The sequence below is a fragment of the Pseudophryne corroboree genome, chromosome 10, assembly GCF_028390025.1.
Source record: "Pseudophryne corroboree isolate aPseCor3 chromosome 10, aPseCor3.hap2, whole genome shotgun sequence".
Classification (NCBI taxonomy): Eukaryota; Metazoa; Chordata; class Amphibia; order Anura; family Myobatrachidae; genus Pseudophryne; species Pseudophryne corroboree.
The window spans coordinates 344,219,046-344,235,907 of NC_086453.1; the positions used below are offsets into that span (position 1 = coordinate 344,219,046).

Sequence of the window (16,862 nt, forward strand, 5' to 3'; positions counted from 1 at the left end):
TATCATTACACCCATATGTTCATTGTACAATCCAGTGGTTGCTCAGATTAATGGTTGTTAGGTTCTGGGAGCAGTCACATCAGTCAGAAGCCAGTTACCTCTATGTACTTGGACAATGGGGAAAATTAAATTCCCGCAAATACAAAGTCCACAACCCAGGGCCCCAGAGCTGCGATTTGGGATCATCTCATAGTAGATAGGAATGTGGACACAAAGGGCGTCATTGTGCACGGGGTCTCATGCACATCAATGTAATAGTTCTAGCTGGGTCCTGTTTCTCACCAGGGCTTAATCTATACGTATTAAACTGTTTCTCTCCTTAACTAATGCGTTACAAGTTATACTTGTGGTCTTGTTAGAAATAGTAAATGTGCTGATTTTAGTTTGGGATGGGCAGAATGTCAGATATTACATTTCTCTTGCCCAGGCTCCATCTCCTCACCAGTCCCAGCACTCCACAGTGGACATGGGGCAGCTGCAAGACTCCCAAGGATACACCCAGCATGCAATCCAAGTTCAGCACATCCAAGTGGCTGAGTCTACCACCAACACACAGACCACCTCTCAGGTAACTACCAGCAGAGCGTCTCTCTGAGCCTACCACCAACACACAGGCCACCTCTCGGGTAACTACCAGCAGAGCGTCTCTCTGAGCCTACCACCAACACACAGACCGCCTCTCAGGTAACTACCAGCATAGTGTCTCTCTGAGCCTACCACCAGCACACAGGCCCCTTCTCAGGTAGCTACCAGCAGAACTTCTCTCTGAGCCTACCACCAACACACAGACCACCTCTCATGTATCTACCAGCAGAGCGTCTCTCTGAGCCTACCACCAACACACAGACCACCTCTCAGGTATCTACCAGCAGAGCGTCTCTCTGAGCCTACCACCAACACACAGACCACCTCTCAGGTATCTACCAGCAGAGCGTCTCTCTGAGCCTACCACCAACACACAGACCACCTCTCAGGTATCTACCAGCAGAGCGTCTCTCTGAGCCTACCAGCAACACACAGGCCACCTCTCGGGTAACTACCAGCAGAGCGTCTCTCTGAGCCTACCACCAACACACAGACCACCTCTCAGGTAACTACCAGCATAGTGTCTCTCTGAGCCTACCACCAACACACAGACCACCTCTCAGGTAACTACCAGCATAGTGTCTCTCTGAGCCTACCACCAACACACAGGCCACCTCTCGGGTAACTACCAGCAGAGCGTCTCTCTGAGCCTACCACCAACACACAGACCACCTCTCAGGTAACTACCAGCATAGTGTCTCTCTGAGCCTACCACCAGCACACAGGCCCCTTCTCAGGTAGCTACCAGCAGAGCTTCTCTCTGAGCCTACCACCAACACACAGACCACCTCTCATGTATCTACCAGCAGAGCGTCTCTCTGAGCCTACCACCAACACACAGACCACCTCTCAGGTATCTACCAGCAGAGCGTCTCTCTGAGCCTACCACCAACACACAGACCACCTCTCAGGTATCTACCAGCAGAGCGTCTCTCTGAGCCTACCACCAACACACAGACCACCTCTCAGGTAACTACCAGCATAGTGTCTCTCTGAGCCTACCACCAACACACAGACCACCTCTCAGGTAACTACCAGCATAGTGTCTCTCTGAGCCTACCACCAACACACAGACCACCTCTCAGGTAACTACCAGCATAGTGTCTCTCTGAGCCTACCACCAACACACAGACCACCTCTCAGGCTCAGAGAGACACTATGCTGGTAGTTACCTGAGAGGTGGTCTATGTGTTGGTGGTAGGCTCAGAGAGATGCTCTGCTGGTAGCTACCTGAGAAGGGGCCTGTGTGCTGGTGGTAGGCTCAGAGAGACACTATGCTGGTAGTTACCTACCACCAGCACACAGACCCCTTCTCAGGTAGCTACCAGCAGAGCATCTCTCTGAGCCTACCACCAGCACACAGGCCCCTTCTCAGGTAGCTACCAGCAGAGCATCTCTCTGAGCCTACCACCAGCACACAGACCACCTCTCAGGTATCTACCAGCAGAGAGTCTCTCTGAGCCTACCACCAACACACAGACCACCTCTCAGGTATCTACCAGCAGAGCGTCTCTCTGAGCCTACCACCAACACACAGACCACCTCTCAGGTATCTACCAGTAGAGCGTGTTTCTGAGCCTACCACCAACACACAGACCACCTCTCAGGTATCTACCAGCAGAGCGTCTCTCTGACCCTACCACCAGCACAAAGACCACTGCTCAGGTAACTACCAGCAGAGCTGATCCTACCAGACTGTTTTTTTAGTTTTAATCAGTCCACAAAGTCTAGACCGGACTGTGACCTAGTGCATTGTACCGCTAGACCTGACTGTGACCTATTGCATTGTACCGCTAGACCGGACTGTGACCTAGTGCATTGTACCGCTAGACCTGACTGTGACCTATTGCATTGTGCCGCTAGACCTGACTGTGACCTATTGCATTGTACGGGTTCAGTATGATATGCCGGTGGTCAGAATACCAAAGCCGGCCTCCCATTAGTTGAAATTTTGACAGGGGGGAAGGTAAGAATGTTCCCTGACCTCACCCCTACCCCTTAACTCTTCCCACAGCATAACCCTAACCTTCTTCCCCCCCCCCCCCCTTCCGGTGGTGCCTAACTCTAACCCGTCCCCCCCCCCCCCCTTTCCCGTAGCCTAACCCTAACCACCCTTTCCCCCCTGCCCTAACCCTAAGCCGCCCGCTATACTTACGATTGGGATTCTGGCGTGGGTCTCCTAACCCTGTCGGGATTCCAGCGTCAGCATTTTGACGGTTGTCTGGATTCTGGCATTGGCAATCAGACTGCCGGGATCCCGACAGCTGACATCTTGACCGCATCCCCATTGTACTGCTAGACCTAACTGTGACCTATTGCATTGTGTTACAGCTTCAGTACCATTATGTACCCATGAAATCAGATGTCTCACTTTGATCATTTCAGCAAACCAGTCTCTCAACCATTGGTCACCCAAGTATTGGGATATTTATACCCCCTCATTCCCTTCCCATTGTGCGCAGGTCCTCACATCATCATGCTTTATGCTGTCATTTCTCTAATGTGACGGATTATCCAAGTATAGGGGATTCCTGTCAGCAGGCCCCTGTACCCTCCTGGATATATAACAACTTGATGTCTGCTCTTATAAGCATGGGCATTGCTGCAGTTTGTGATCCCTGTGATATTTAATGATGGTCTTCTGTCTCTGATCATCCCCAGGTCGGAGGGCAGTCTCTCAGTCCCTCATCACAGGAAGCAGATCAGGATATCAGCCCATCACAGATGCAGACACCAACCTCTCATACGCAAACCAACTCCACAGTGCAGCACGCATACCTGCCCAGCGGCTGGAACTCTTTCCGGGGTTACCGTAAGTCTAGATGGGGGTAGCGGCAGGGCAGCTACATCACTGCCCAGAGGCTGAAAAGGGCACACCATCAACACGAGTTTTTTTCTGTCACGTTTTTCTAATGGGCCCTACCCTCCAGTGCATCCCACTCTGGATTATCTCATTATGCTCTTCCTTTGATCATGACCATCTGGGCAGTTTACAAATAGAAAATGTGATCCGCTGATACCTCCATCATACAGTTTCTGATCACTGATGGGTAACTCCTGTATCATGTGAGATGTATCCAACCTTCTACACTGTGCCTTCAGATCTGGTGAAGGGCTGTCATAGTTATCTAGAGCTCACTCAATGATTTATTGTTCTAGAGCAGTGGTTCTCAAACTCGGTCCTCAGGACCCCACACAGTGCATGTTTTGCAGGTAACCCAGCAGGTGCACAGATGTATTCATTATTCACTGACACATTTTAAAAGGTCCACAGGTGGAGCTAATTATTTCACTTGTGATTCTGTGAGGTGACCTGCAAAACATGCACTGTGTGGGGTCCTGAGGACCGAGTTTGAGAACCTGTGTTCTAGAGTGTCTGACCAGTAAATAAGAAACATAATGTGCTATAGCCTATCTGGGTGTGGCCGCACCAAGTAATATGCAGTAACAGATGGGTCATTTCTTGCCCTTTATCCAGCAGTGCACCTTGTATAATGCAGACCTTCCAGGTATGAAACAGACTTTATTCAAGTTTGTGTACATCACCGGTTTTCCAGTTTGGCGGTTCTATGATCAAACTTTTCCTCTTGGGGCAGGTGATTAATTCCTAAGGGTGTAACACATGGGCAGGTCCTGTATCTATTCCAAACCGATGTCTTATTGGTTATGTACATCACATTAATGATTGCACAAGAAGCTTGTATTGGGATTGGCAGTCAGATACTGGGATCACTGTGTGGGTGGGGTGGGGGGATTTGGTCACACGGGGGTTAGGTACCGCTGCCCAATAAAGCAGCTGGTTCCTCACTGTGCTCTCTTTACTTTGCAGCCTCTGAGATCCAGATGATGTTACCTCAAGGGCAGTATGTTATTGCAGAAGCAGCTGTGGGTACTCCTGTTACCCCAGTCAATGGTGGTCGAGTGAAAGCGGTAACTCAGGTAACCTTTGTGTTGAACGTGGCATGAAAATCCCCTTTTATGTTGTGGATAAGTAAAGTTCTTCATTTACACTTGTTTACTATCTGTGTCTCCCCGCACAGACGCACTACGTCATATCGGAGGGGCAGAGTGATTTGGAGATGAAGAAGACCTCTACATTAACAGAGGAGGAATCCACAAACCCAGAACACATGGAGCAGACCGCGGCCAATCCATCTCAGACTCAGTACATAATCACCACCACCACCAACATGAATGGGAGCAGTGAGGTGCATATCAGCAAACCCTGACACCAGGACGATGACGGACCCCATATGGAAATGTCCTGCTGACGTGTCTATAGCTTCTCCAGAAACAGGGCTTTGTGTGTTTTGCCCTGGCAGACTTACGTGACGTGACCACAGAACTCCAGAACTTGCCACGTATAATCTTATGCTGCTTTGAAGTCTTATTTATTAACATTTGCAGCTCTGATTAGCCCTAGGCCTGGATGTACATCACTTTAAAAGCCACCTTGGCATGGGGTGGTAAATCATGTTTCAGGGGTTGCCCAGGGGGTAATGCTGATCTTGGTTGTGGAGCATGGCTGCACCTTGCCTTCGTTCGTCATTCCATGTATGTAAAGGTCTTCTCAACTGCATCAAGAATCTGACGGATTGTTGCCAACCTATTATAACTGCAATAGAGACGGCAAGTTTTCATGCGTCAACGGAAAAGCAAGTCCACGTAACAGCATGCCCGTGGGTGTGTTCGTGGATATGGGAGCCACTTGTACTGAACTATGTGGGAACTGGGGGAAAATGTTTCACGTACTGGTTCCTTAGTGACGTGACCTGAACCTCCAACTGTAAACAGATTGTTCTATGGATCTTCCTTGGGATATACTGGAATTGAAAATGTCATTTGTTTGGAAACAGGATTTTTTTTTTTTTAATGCAGATTTTATTCTTCTGCATCTTTTCTTTTAGATACCCACACAATACTAAGAGCTCCATTTTAACAACTGTGCAACAGGAGAGTCCGTAATGTACTTACCCAAATATAATGTCAGACAGATCTGACTTCGGATCACTTACATAATTGCTATTTATCCACTTACTCCTGTTACTATGCAGAAACGGACGGTCGGTGTTTGTAGGTTTTTATGAAAGGCGCGAGGGATCAGTAGTGCTAGGTGCGCCGCTGTTTTATCAGCAGTGGTGCTGGATTGTCTACGTTGCCCGTTCGTTTCTGCATGGCAATCAGTGTTGCCAACGCTGTGCTGAGTTATCGCCATGTTTGGCGCTTAAACAGTGTTTTTATAGCCCCCAAACTAGTGTGAGCTCTGACCCAAAGGTGCGAGATACTGTGAAGACTGACCTCACTGCTTGTCTTTCCTTACAGGACTACAGGGAAATATTGTCCAGCTACAAACAAAATACAAAAATAAATACACCCTATGGAGCTCGGCAGAATTCCTTTCTTCGCTTTTTTTTTTTTTTTTTTAATTTTCCCATTGAAATCTGAAAATCTGTTGTGTTCAACTGGGCCATAGGACCCATCTATAGTTTATAAACAGGAATGTATTTTAGCAGAGGACTTGGAAATAATTCTGAGAATATATTAGTACGTATTGCGTGTGTTCAAGTATGTTTATATATATTTATTTTTTATCTGGGCCCCATCCTGCTGCATTAAACGAGAATTCACTTCCTGCCTAAAGGCTCTCACTTGACGCCCGTTGTTTGGGTGTTGAAGCCAATGTTGTTATATGTGAGGAAAAAACTGCCATGCATCTATATTGTTATGGGATCCCCCCCCCACACCCCCCTTCCCCCCCCTTGCTTCATTCAGGTATAATCAACGTAAACGTAGCCATGTTCAGTCTAGGCTGAATTAAAAGGCGCTACCCACCTGGCGATATTGATGGGCGACATGAACGATATCGGTAAAAAATGTACGATAAATCGTTCGTATTGTTCAGTGTGGATGCATGAACGATGCGCGTCCCCGCAGTCGTTCACGTTTATTCATGCAAGCCAATTTGGACAATATCAATGTAATGTTTTATATTGTCCAAATCGGTCATAAAAATCATTCAGTGTGTATGTAAAAAATTGTTGATGAAAAATTGGCCAATGATAAAATCGTTGGTCGTTAAAATCTGCCAAATCGTCAAGTGTGTAGGGACCTAAAGTCTCACAAGCATATTCCAGTCTCCGCTACCCTGCCGAGACATAACCATGTTCTGTTACTCTCTTTATACTTACAGCAGTGCCCAGTTACATCATGCGACATCACCCTGTATAAGGATAATTAAAATGTGGCCATTGCATCAACCGGTTTCTTGGTGGGTGGCTGGACAAATGTTATTTTCTTGTTGGTAGTAGTAATCGGTCCTTACCATTAACCTGCTTGTATCACTTGACCAGTACGTACATTGTATCAGTCAGGGATATGCTGTATATGGCCATTTTCTATAGATCATGGATTGGGTCAGCTCAGCTCTTCCAGAGATCGTGATTGAGCGAGTTTAAGGCCAAAATGTAAAAGGGCAATGATTTTATAAGGAAAACATCCCACAGTTTACAATTAAAGTATTTGCCTCCTATTTTATAAAGGAAGGCTCAAAGTATCTCCTTTTTCTGTGTGATCTGGTTGTTCGATGTCGAATACAATTTGGGCAGGTGTCACCTTTCTTGTAAATCCATGATATGTTTTACTTGCTGGTGTGTTTTTTTTGTTTTTGTTTTTTGTTTTTGTTTTACTGAAGGTGCCCATTTATCTTCTCTTTGACCTTTCTTTCTCTGAAGATTGCCTTTAAGTAGACATAAGCTTCACCACCTCTAGCTGAAGGTGCATACACACTTGCCAGGAATGTAAACAACGTCGCTCATTTTCACCCTTCCTGAGCGACGTTGTTTACTTTCTTGGCAAGGGTGTATGCCGCCACCGATGAGCGAAGCGCGGCCCCGCGGGTTGTTAATGACCCTTGCTGTCGGCAGTGCATGCAGCTCAATTTGGACTGTCATCCAAGAGTTGCCTGCACGGCCCGGTTGCGGTGTGATGTCACTGAGCGATATGGTCGTCATATCGCTCAGCGTGTGTGCACTGCCGCCGACGGCCCGGGAGAGGGAAACACTAGGCGACTTCGCTCATAAAGCACATCGCCTAGTGTGTACCCACCATTAGAACCAGACCCTGCTGAAATCCATAGATACTGCTTATTGCATACGATACAGATGGCTGATTTGTGTAACACAAATGCCTGGATTAAACCAGCAGCAATGTCAACACAATTGCGCACAATAAATACTGCACTGTTAGGCACTTTTGTTAAATGTAATAATTTTTAGGTCACGTTTACATATTTTTAAATGTGTAACTGGAATTCCTGGTTAAGTCCACCCCCTGCTACGTTCCCATAGGTTCAATTTGTCAAATCTGTATTTTTGTTGAGGCATAAATACAATCATCCAGTGCTCACCAAGTCCTAAAATATGCTGAAACCCATCCCACGACAAATACCACATTTAAAAGATTTTCTCTTACGTCCTAGAGGATGCTGGGGTTCCATTAGTACCATGGGGTATAGACGGGTCCTTTGGGAGCCACTGGCACTTTAAGAGTTTAATAGTGTGGGCTGGCTCCTCCCTCTATGCCCCTCCTACCAGACTCGGTTTCGAAAATGCCCGGTGGAGCCGGTCACAGCTAGGGGAGCTCCTAGGAGTTTTTCTAGTTTTATTATTTTTCTAAGAGTTGTTAGGTACAGGAAGGCTGCTGGCAACAGCCTCCCTGCTTCGTGGGACTTAGGAGGGGGGGGGGAGAGGGAGGGAGGGAGGGAGAGTAGGAACCAACTCTAGAAGTTAATGGTTCTCTATCTCCGCTGATAGGACACTGAGCTCCCGAGGGTGCTGATCGCAAGCCCACGAGGCGACCACTTACTCCTGCAGCACGGCCGCCACCCCCTAACAGAGCCAGGAGAGTGGTGAGTATGACGCCGACGGCCCGGGAAGCGGGTCACCAGCGGATGGCGGCACAAGGGTGGGAGCGTAGCTCTGACAGGCTGCGCTCCGGAAGGCTCAGCGCCACTTGGTGTACGGCACTGTGAGGGGTATCCTGGGCCAGCGTACATACCCTACACTGGTCAACTATGTTAACAGGGGCTAATCCCGCTGTTAGCAGCACAAAACCTTAGGCCGGTATAATCCATTAAGTGCGGGAAGGCGCGCCATTACAGGGGGTGGGGCTTCTCAGAGCGGATCCAGCACTCACCAGTGCCATTTTCTCCCTGCAGATCACACAGATGAGACACTGACAGGGAGTGCTGCCCTCCTTAAAACTCCAGCATACCTCTGCGGTACCAGGGTGTTATAGACAGGGGGAAAGAGTGTTACAACAACTGTTTATCCTATTAAGGTTATTCAGTCAGCGCCAGACGTTTTTTTCTATTAACTGCCTCCTGGGGCGCTGTGTGGCTGGCTCCTTATACTCTGTGACTCTGAAGGTACTCTGGGGAAACTGTGTCTGACATTTTCCTGTGTGTGTGCATTTATCCACATTACCATGTCTAAGGTCTCTGTATACTGTACTGCAGTGTGTATCTTCTCCTGAAGAGTCTATCCCATGTACTCAGGACTGCAATGTGCTTTCCCAACCTGTTGAATACGAGCCCCCATGGGTGGATTATTTAAGATGAATGATATCACGGATTTCATCTAGGATGTCACATAATGAGAAAGAAACACAGTTTTTGAGGAAGTCTGTGGAGGGGGGGGGGGGGGGGGGGGTTACAGCATTCAGCTCCTACTCCCTCCCATACCCCACTTACATACCCTAAAAAAAGTACGCTTGCCCAAATAATGCAAGTTGACACTGATACTGACTCTGATACAGGGGACGGTGATGGGGATATGCAGGGGGGGAATGCATCCCTTGCTAAGGGGGTGCAGTTGATTGAATCAATTAGGGATGTTTTGCATATTACTGAGAAGGTATCTGAGCCAGAGGAGGAATCTTATTTTCCAGAAAATAAGAAATCCTCAGTCACCTTCCCTGCTATAAAGAGCTGAACTCTTTATTTGAAAAATCCTGGGAAAACCCAGAGAAACAAATTCCAGATCCCTAAAAGAATTCTCATTGCTTTTCCTTTCCCTGAAGAGGGTAGGAAGAAATGGTAGACACCACCTATAGTAGACGCTTCTGTATCTAGGTTGTCTAAAAAGGTGGTTTTACCTGTCCCTGGTTCAACCACCCTCAAGGAGCCGGCTGACCGCAAGACTGAGACTACGCTCAAATCTATATACACTGCTACAGGCGTGGCTTTAAGACCCACTATTGCTTGTGCGTGGATTTCTAAAGCCATAGTAAAGTGGTCAAGCACATTACTAGAGGACTTAGATTCTATGGATAGGTGTGACATTGATTTATTTTTGCGTCACATACAGGATTCTGCTGGGTTCATGGTGGAGGCAATGAAAGACCTTGGAATGCTGAATGCAAGGACTATTTCCATGTCGGTATCAGCACGCAGAGGACTCTAGCTACGCCAATGGACTGCGGATGCAGAATCCAAGAAAAGTGTGGAGAACCTACCCTTCACAGGTCAGGCTCTGTTTGGGGACACATTGGATGCGTGGATTTCCACGGCAACTGCGCGTAAGTCAACCTTTTTACCCTCAGCAGCTCCACCGACTAGGAAATCTTTTCCTACGTCCTACACTGCAGTCCTTTCGGACCGCAAAATGAAAATAATCCAAATCCCCTTCCACCTTCTTTAGGGGTGAGCGGGGAAAATCCAGTAAACCTGCATCAACAGGTTCTCCGGAACAGAAACCAGGTTCTGTCTCCTCCAAATCGTCAGCATGACAGTGGATTTCCCAGCCTGAGGATCAGGCAGGTGGGAGCAAGACTAAAAAATTTCAGTCACATCTGGGCATCATCAGGCCTAGACCCCTGGGTGTCGGAAATTGTTACCCAGGGCTACAGACTGGACTTTCAGAAACTCCCACCTCACAGATTCTTCAAATCAGGCTTACCAGTTTCACTGACAGAAAGTGCTATCCTACAGGTAGCCGTATAAAAAATTGGTCAAAACAGATGTTGTCCCAGTTCCACCTACCCTACACCACAGGGGTTATCATTCCAACCTGTTTGTGGTGCCGAAACTGGATGGTTCGGTAAGGCCGATTTTAAACTTATAATCATTAAACCCCTACTTAAGGGAATTCAAATTCAAGATGGAATCTCTGAGAGCGGTGATATCGGGTCTGGAGGAAGTGGAATTCCTAGTATCCCTGGATATCAAGGATGCGTACCTTCACATTCCGATCTGGCCGCCTCACCAGGCTTATCTCGGATTTGCGCTACTGGATTGTCACTATCAGTTCCAAGTGCTGCCGTTTGATCTCTCCACAACACAGAGAGTGTTCACCAAGGTCATGGCAGAGATGATGCTACTCCTCCGCAAGCAGGGAGTGAACATAATTCCATATCTGGATGATCTCCTGATAAAAGCGTCTTCCAGGGAGAGGTTGTTGCAGAGTATATCTCTTTCAACTCGACTACTCCAGGATCATGGGTGGATCCTGAACCTCCCAAAGTCACATTTGGAACCGACAAGGAGACTGCCCTTCCTGGGGATGATACTGAACACGGAAGTGCAGAGAGTATTTCTACCGGTAGAGAAAGCGTTGGTGATCCAATCAATGGTTTGGGATGTCCTGAAGCCAGCCCGGGTATCGGTTCATCAGTGCATTCACCTTCTGGGGAAGATGGTAGCCTCTTACGAGGCTCATCGGTACGGAAGATTCCATGCGTGGTCCTTCCAACTGGATCTCCTAGACAAGTGGTCAGGATCACATCTTCACATGCACCAGCGGATACGCCTGTCGCCAAAAGCCAGAATTTCACTCCTCTGGTGGCTGCAAACTTCACACCTACTCAAGGGCCCGCAGGTTCGGGAATCAGAATTGGATCCTTCTAACCACGGATGCAAGTCTCAGAGGTTGGGGAGCAGGCACCCAAGGGGAAACTTTCCAAGGAAAGTGGTCAAGTCTGGAATCCATCCTTCCGATAAACATTCTGGAACTAAGGGCCGTATACAACGGCCTTCTACAAGCGGCGCACATCTTCTGCGAGATCAGGCCATTCAGGTCAGTCGGACAGAAACCGCCGGGGTGGAACGAAGAGCAGAGCGGCAATGACAGAGATAACAAGAATCCTCCTCTGGGCAAAAAAGCACGCAGTGGCGCTATCGGCAATCTTCATTCTGGGAGTGGACAACTGGGACGCGGACTTCCTCAGCAGACATGATCTCCATCCAGGAGAATGGGTCCTCCACCCGGAGGTGTTCGCGAAGGTGACAAGCCGTTGGGGTGTACCTCAGGTAGACATGATGACCTCTCACCTCAACAAGAAGCTTCGCAGGTACAGCTCCAGGCCGAGAGACCCACAGGCAGTGGTGGTGGCCGCACTGGTAACTCCATGGGTGTTCCACTCAGTGTATGTGTTTCCTCCACTTCTACTCATCCCAAGAATTCTCAAACTAATAAAAAGAACAAGAGTTCGGGCGATCCTCATTGCTCCGGAATGGCCAAGGAGAGCTTGGTACGCGGATCTTCTGGAGTTACTCCTGGAGGATCCGAGGCCTCTTCCTCTCCACGAGGACCTTTAACAGGGGCCGTTTGCCTATCAAGACTTACCCGCGGCTACGTTTGACGGCATGGAAGTTGAACGCCAGATCTTAGCTCGGAAGGGCATTTCGAAAAAGGTAATTCCTACCCTGATACAGGCTAGGAAGGGAGTAACGTCTAAAAATTACCATCGGATTTGGAAAAAGTATGTGTCTTGGTGTGAATCCAAGAAGTATCCAATGGTGGAGTTTCAACTAGGACGGTTTCTCCTCTTTCTGCAGGCTGGTGTGGATGTGGGCCTACGCTTGGGCTCCATTAAAGTCCAGATTTCGGCCTTGTCCATTTTCTTCCAGAAACAATTGGCTGCCCTCCCTGAGGTTCAGACTTTCTTAAAAGGAGTTCTGCACATCCAACCTTCCTTTGTGCCTCCTACGGCACCTTGGGATCTTTATGTGATGCTACAGTTCCTGCAATTGGATTGGTTCGAACTTTTGCAGGAGGTGAACGTCAAGTTTCTTACTTGGAAGGCAGTCACACTGTTGGCATTGGCATCTGCTAGACGTGTGTCTGAATTGGGGGCTTTGTCTTGCAAGAGCCCCTATTTGATTTTCCATGAAGATAGGGCTGAGCTCAAAACCCGTCAGCAATTTGTTCCTAAGGTTGTGTCAGCTTTTCATATCAACCAACCTATTGTGGTGCCAGTAGCTACTAACTCCTCAATTACCTCAAAGTCCTTGGATGTGGTGAGTGCTTTGAAGATTTATGTGAAGAGAACCTCTTGTCACAGGAAATCGGACGCTTTGTTCGTCCTTTGTGATCCCAACAAGGTTGGGTGTCCTGCTTCTAAGCAGACGATTTCTCGTTAGATCAGGTTTACTATCCAGCATGCTTATTCTACGGCAGGCTGGCCGTGTCCAAGATCTGTTAAGGCCCACTCTACTCGTAAAGTGGGTTCTTCCTGGGCGGCTGCCCGGGGTGTCTCTGCTTTACAGCTTTGCAGAGCTGCTACTTGGTCTTGGTCGAATACGTTTGCTAAGTTCTAAAAGTTTGATACTTTGGCCTCTGAGGACCTAAAGTTTGGTCACTCTGTTCTGCAGGAACCTCAGCTCTCTCCCTCCCGTACTGGGAGCTTTGGTACATCCCCATGGTGCTAAATGGAACCTCAGCATCCTCCAGGACGTAAGAGAAAATAGGATTTTCTCTGACGTCCTAAGTGGATGCTGGGACTCCGTAAGGACCATGGGGAATAGCGGCTCCGCAGGAGACTGGGCACAACTAAAGAAAGCTTTAGGACTACCTGGTGTGCACTGGCTCCTCCCACTATGACCCTCCTCCAGACCTCAGTTAGAATCTTGTGCCCGGCTGAGCTGGATGCACACTAGGGGCTCTCCTGAGCTCCTAGAAAGAAAGTATATTTAGGTTTTTTATTTTACAGTGAGATCTGCTGGCAACAGACTCACTGCAGCGAGGGACTAAGGGGAGAAGAAGCGAACCTACCTAACAGGTGGTAGTTTGGGCTTCTTAGGCTACTGGACACCATTAGCTCCAGAGGGATCGACCGCAGGACCCGACCTTGGTGTTCGTTCCCGGAGCCGCGCTGCCGGCCCCCTTACAGAGCCAGAAGCAAGAAGTGTTCCGGAAAATCGGCGGCAGAAGACTTCTGTCGTCAACAAGGTAGCGCACAGCACTGGGGGGGGGGGGGGGCGCCCTGAGGGCAATATAAGACACCTTAGCTGGCAAATCATCACAATATATAGTCCCAGGGCTATATATGTGATAAATTACCCCTGCCAGAATCCATTAAAAAAGCGGGAGAAAAGTCCGCCGAAAAAGGGGCGGGGCTATCTCCCTCAGCACACTGGCGCCATTTTTTCTTCACAGTGCAGCTGGAAGACAGCTCCCCAGGCTCTCCCCTGTAGTTTTCAGGCTCAAAGGGTTAAAAAGAGAGGGGGGGCACTAAATCTAGGCGCAATATATGTATACAAGAGGCTAGTGGGGGAAAAATCACTCAGTTATAGTGTTAATCCCTGCATTATATAGCGCTCTGGTGTGTGCTGGCATACTCTCTCTCTGTCTCCCCAAAGGACTTTGTGGGGTCCTGTCCTCAGTCAGAGCATTTCCTGTGTGTGTGCGGTGTGTCGGTACGGCTGTGTCGACATGTTGGATGAGGAAGGTTACGTGGAGGCGGAGCAGAGGCCGATAAATGGGATGTCGCCCCCTGTGGGGCCGACACCAGAGTGGATGATTAGGTGGAAGGTATTAACCGACAATGTCAACTCCTTACATAAAAGGCTGGATGACGTAACAGCTGTGGGACAGCCGGCTTCTCAGCCCGCGCCTGCCCAGGCGTCTCAAAGGCCATCAGGGGCTCAAAAAACGCCCGTTACCTCAGATGGCAGACACAGATGTCGACACGGAGTCTGACTCCAGTGTCGACGAGTTTGAGATATATACACAATCCACTAGGAACATCCGTTACATGATCTCGGCAATGAAAAATGTGTTACACATTTCTGACATGAACCCAAGTACCACATAAAAGGGGTTTTATTTTTGGGGAGAAAAAGCAGCCAGTGTTTTGTTCCCCCATCAGATGAGTGAATGAAGTGTGTAAAGAAGCGTGGGTTCCCCCGATAAGAAACTGGTCATTTCTAAAAAGTTACTAATGGCGTACCCTTTCCCGCCAGAGGATAGGTCACGTTGGGAGATATCCCCTAGGGTGGATAAGGCGCTCACACGTTTGTCAAAAAAGGTGGCACAGCCGTCTTAGGATACGGCCACCTTGAAGGAGCCTGCTGATAAAAAGCAGGAGGCTATCCTGAAGTCTGTATATACACACTCAGGTTCTATACTGAGACCTGCAATTGCCTCAGCATAAATAGTGCTGCTGCAGCGTGGTCTGATACCCTGTCGGATAATATTAATACCCTAGACAGGGATAATATTTTGCTAACATAGAGCATATTAAAGACGTCGTCTTATATTTGAAGGATGCACAGAGGGATATTTGCCGGCTGGCATCCAGAATTAATGCAATGTCCATTCTGCCAGGAGGGTATTAGAAACCCGGCAGTGGACAGGTGATGCTGCCTTTAAACTGCACATGGAGATTCTGCCTTATAAGGGTGAGGAAGGTTCTTTGTGTTTGGAAGTGGACTCCTAGATGGTACTGAATGAGGTGGTAATTAAGGAGGTCATTCCGAGTTGATCGCACGCTGCAATTTTTTGCAGCCCGTGCGATCAACTAGACGCCACCTATGGGGGAGTGTATTTTGCGTAGCAAGGCTACAATCGCTTGTGCAGCCCTGCTATGCAAAAAAAAAGTTTTGTGTATAACAAGACCAGGGTAAGAGTTACTTACCCTGTGCGATCAATCCAGCGTTGAAGGTCCCGGAATTGACGTCAGACATCCGCCCTCCAAACGCCTCGACGCGCCTGCGTTTGGATCTCCACGCCCAGAAAATGGCGAGTTGACGCCCGGTTCCGCCTTCCTCCTGTCAATCTTCTTGCGGTCGCCTCTGCAACCGCTTTCTTCGTCAGCGGCGGCGCTGCCGGGTGACTGATGTCGTCGGGCAACGGCGCGCCTGCGCAATGCGGCTGCAGTGCAGGCGTAGTTCTGACCCGATTGCACGGCTGCGAAGAGGCGCAGCGTGCGATCGGGTCGGAATGACCCCCCAAGTGCGAGTGATATCCAAGAACACTAGGAATCAGTTGAGCCTGAAAATATGGTGTTTATGAGTACTGCCGATGGGATGGGACGGGATGGTATGCCGGCGTTTACGTGCCCAGCGCTGGAATCCCGACACCACTCAGGAGACCGGTGCCAGATTTCCGACATCTCGACAAGCCCTAGATACCCCACCTTCCGCACCCCCCGTGAGGGTTGGGGTAAGGGGGGGTAGAGATACTTACCCCCTCTGATTTTGTGGTCTTTGCCGCGGTCATTCATGCGACCGTTGGCATCCCAACAGCCAGTATATGGTATGTATTCCTGACAGTATGAAACAACAACATAGCTACGATAGTCAATTTAGTTTCTCTCTTGTAATACACCACAACTGGGAGAGTTATAGATTAAGCACTGGTTCAATGATAGCTCTGGGCCTCATCCTGCAGGACAAATATTCTAATCAAAATCTAAAATGCAAATACTAAAACAAATGAATCCTTCTGCCAGTTTCAATCCATCACTGAACACCATCCGTCCAGAGCAACAGCAGCATCAAAGGGTAAGGATCTGTAGTAAGCCGCTCCTCTTTTGTCAAAGCCGTCTTTAGTTACCTGCAACAATAAAAGTGTTGTAACTTGTGAATTATAACTGCTATTTCAAATCTGTTTGCAGCAATAAACTTTACAGCAAATTCTGATGTTGTTTGACATGTTACACGACCCCCTTTCCATTTGAAAAAAACTGACTTAGATTCAAGATGGCCGATTTCAAGATGGCGCCCATGTTCGGTGCATACCCTAAAAGATAGCCCACCTCACCCATACCTTATTGGAGTATTCAGTTTTCCTATTTCCTGCACAGTTTTTAAAACAAAAGGTTGTACTGACTTTTGAATCACCCTGTACATCAAATTGATTGTTTAAGGAGATTAATTAAAAATAATGAACAGGCCTAGATATAGTAAATCTCATTTTCATTATTTTAACAAACAGTCCAAAGTGAAACCTCTTGTGGCATGTAATCCCATCATGATCCAAAATACAACTTTGGAGATT

General features: G+C 48.2%; 1 protein-coding gene across 4 annotated transcripts in view; it reads left to right on the top strand.

Moving 5' to 3' along the window:
• PRDM10 (PR/SET domain 10) overlaps positions 1–7,138 on the top strand; it is a 118,039-nt gene extending 110,901 nt beyond the window's left edge. For 3 of the 4 annotated variants that reach the window (XM_063943643.1, XM_063943644.1, XM_063943646.1), the window contains 4 exons: positions 428–568; positions 3,247–3,397; positions 4,415–4,524; positions 4,626–7,138. In XM_063943643.1, the coding sequence (XP_063799713.1) occupies positions 428–568; positions 3,247–3,397; positions 4,415–4,524; positions 4,626–4,814 (591 nt within the window). In that variant the 3' untranslated portion in view covers positions 4,815–7,138. The remainder of the gene's footprint in view (positions 1–427; positions 569–3,246; positions 3,398–4,414; positions 4,525–4,625) is intronic. The other variant, XM_063943645.1, reaches the window with a different exon arrangement.
• Positions 7,139–16,862: the final 9,724 nt, after the last annotated feature.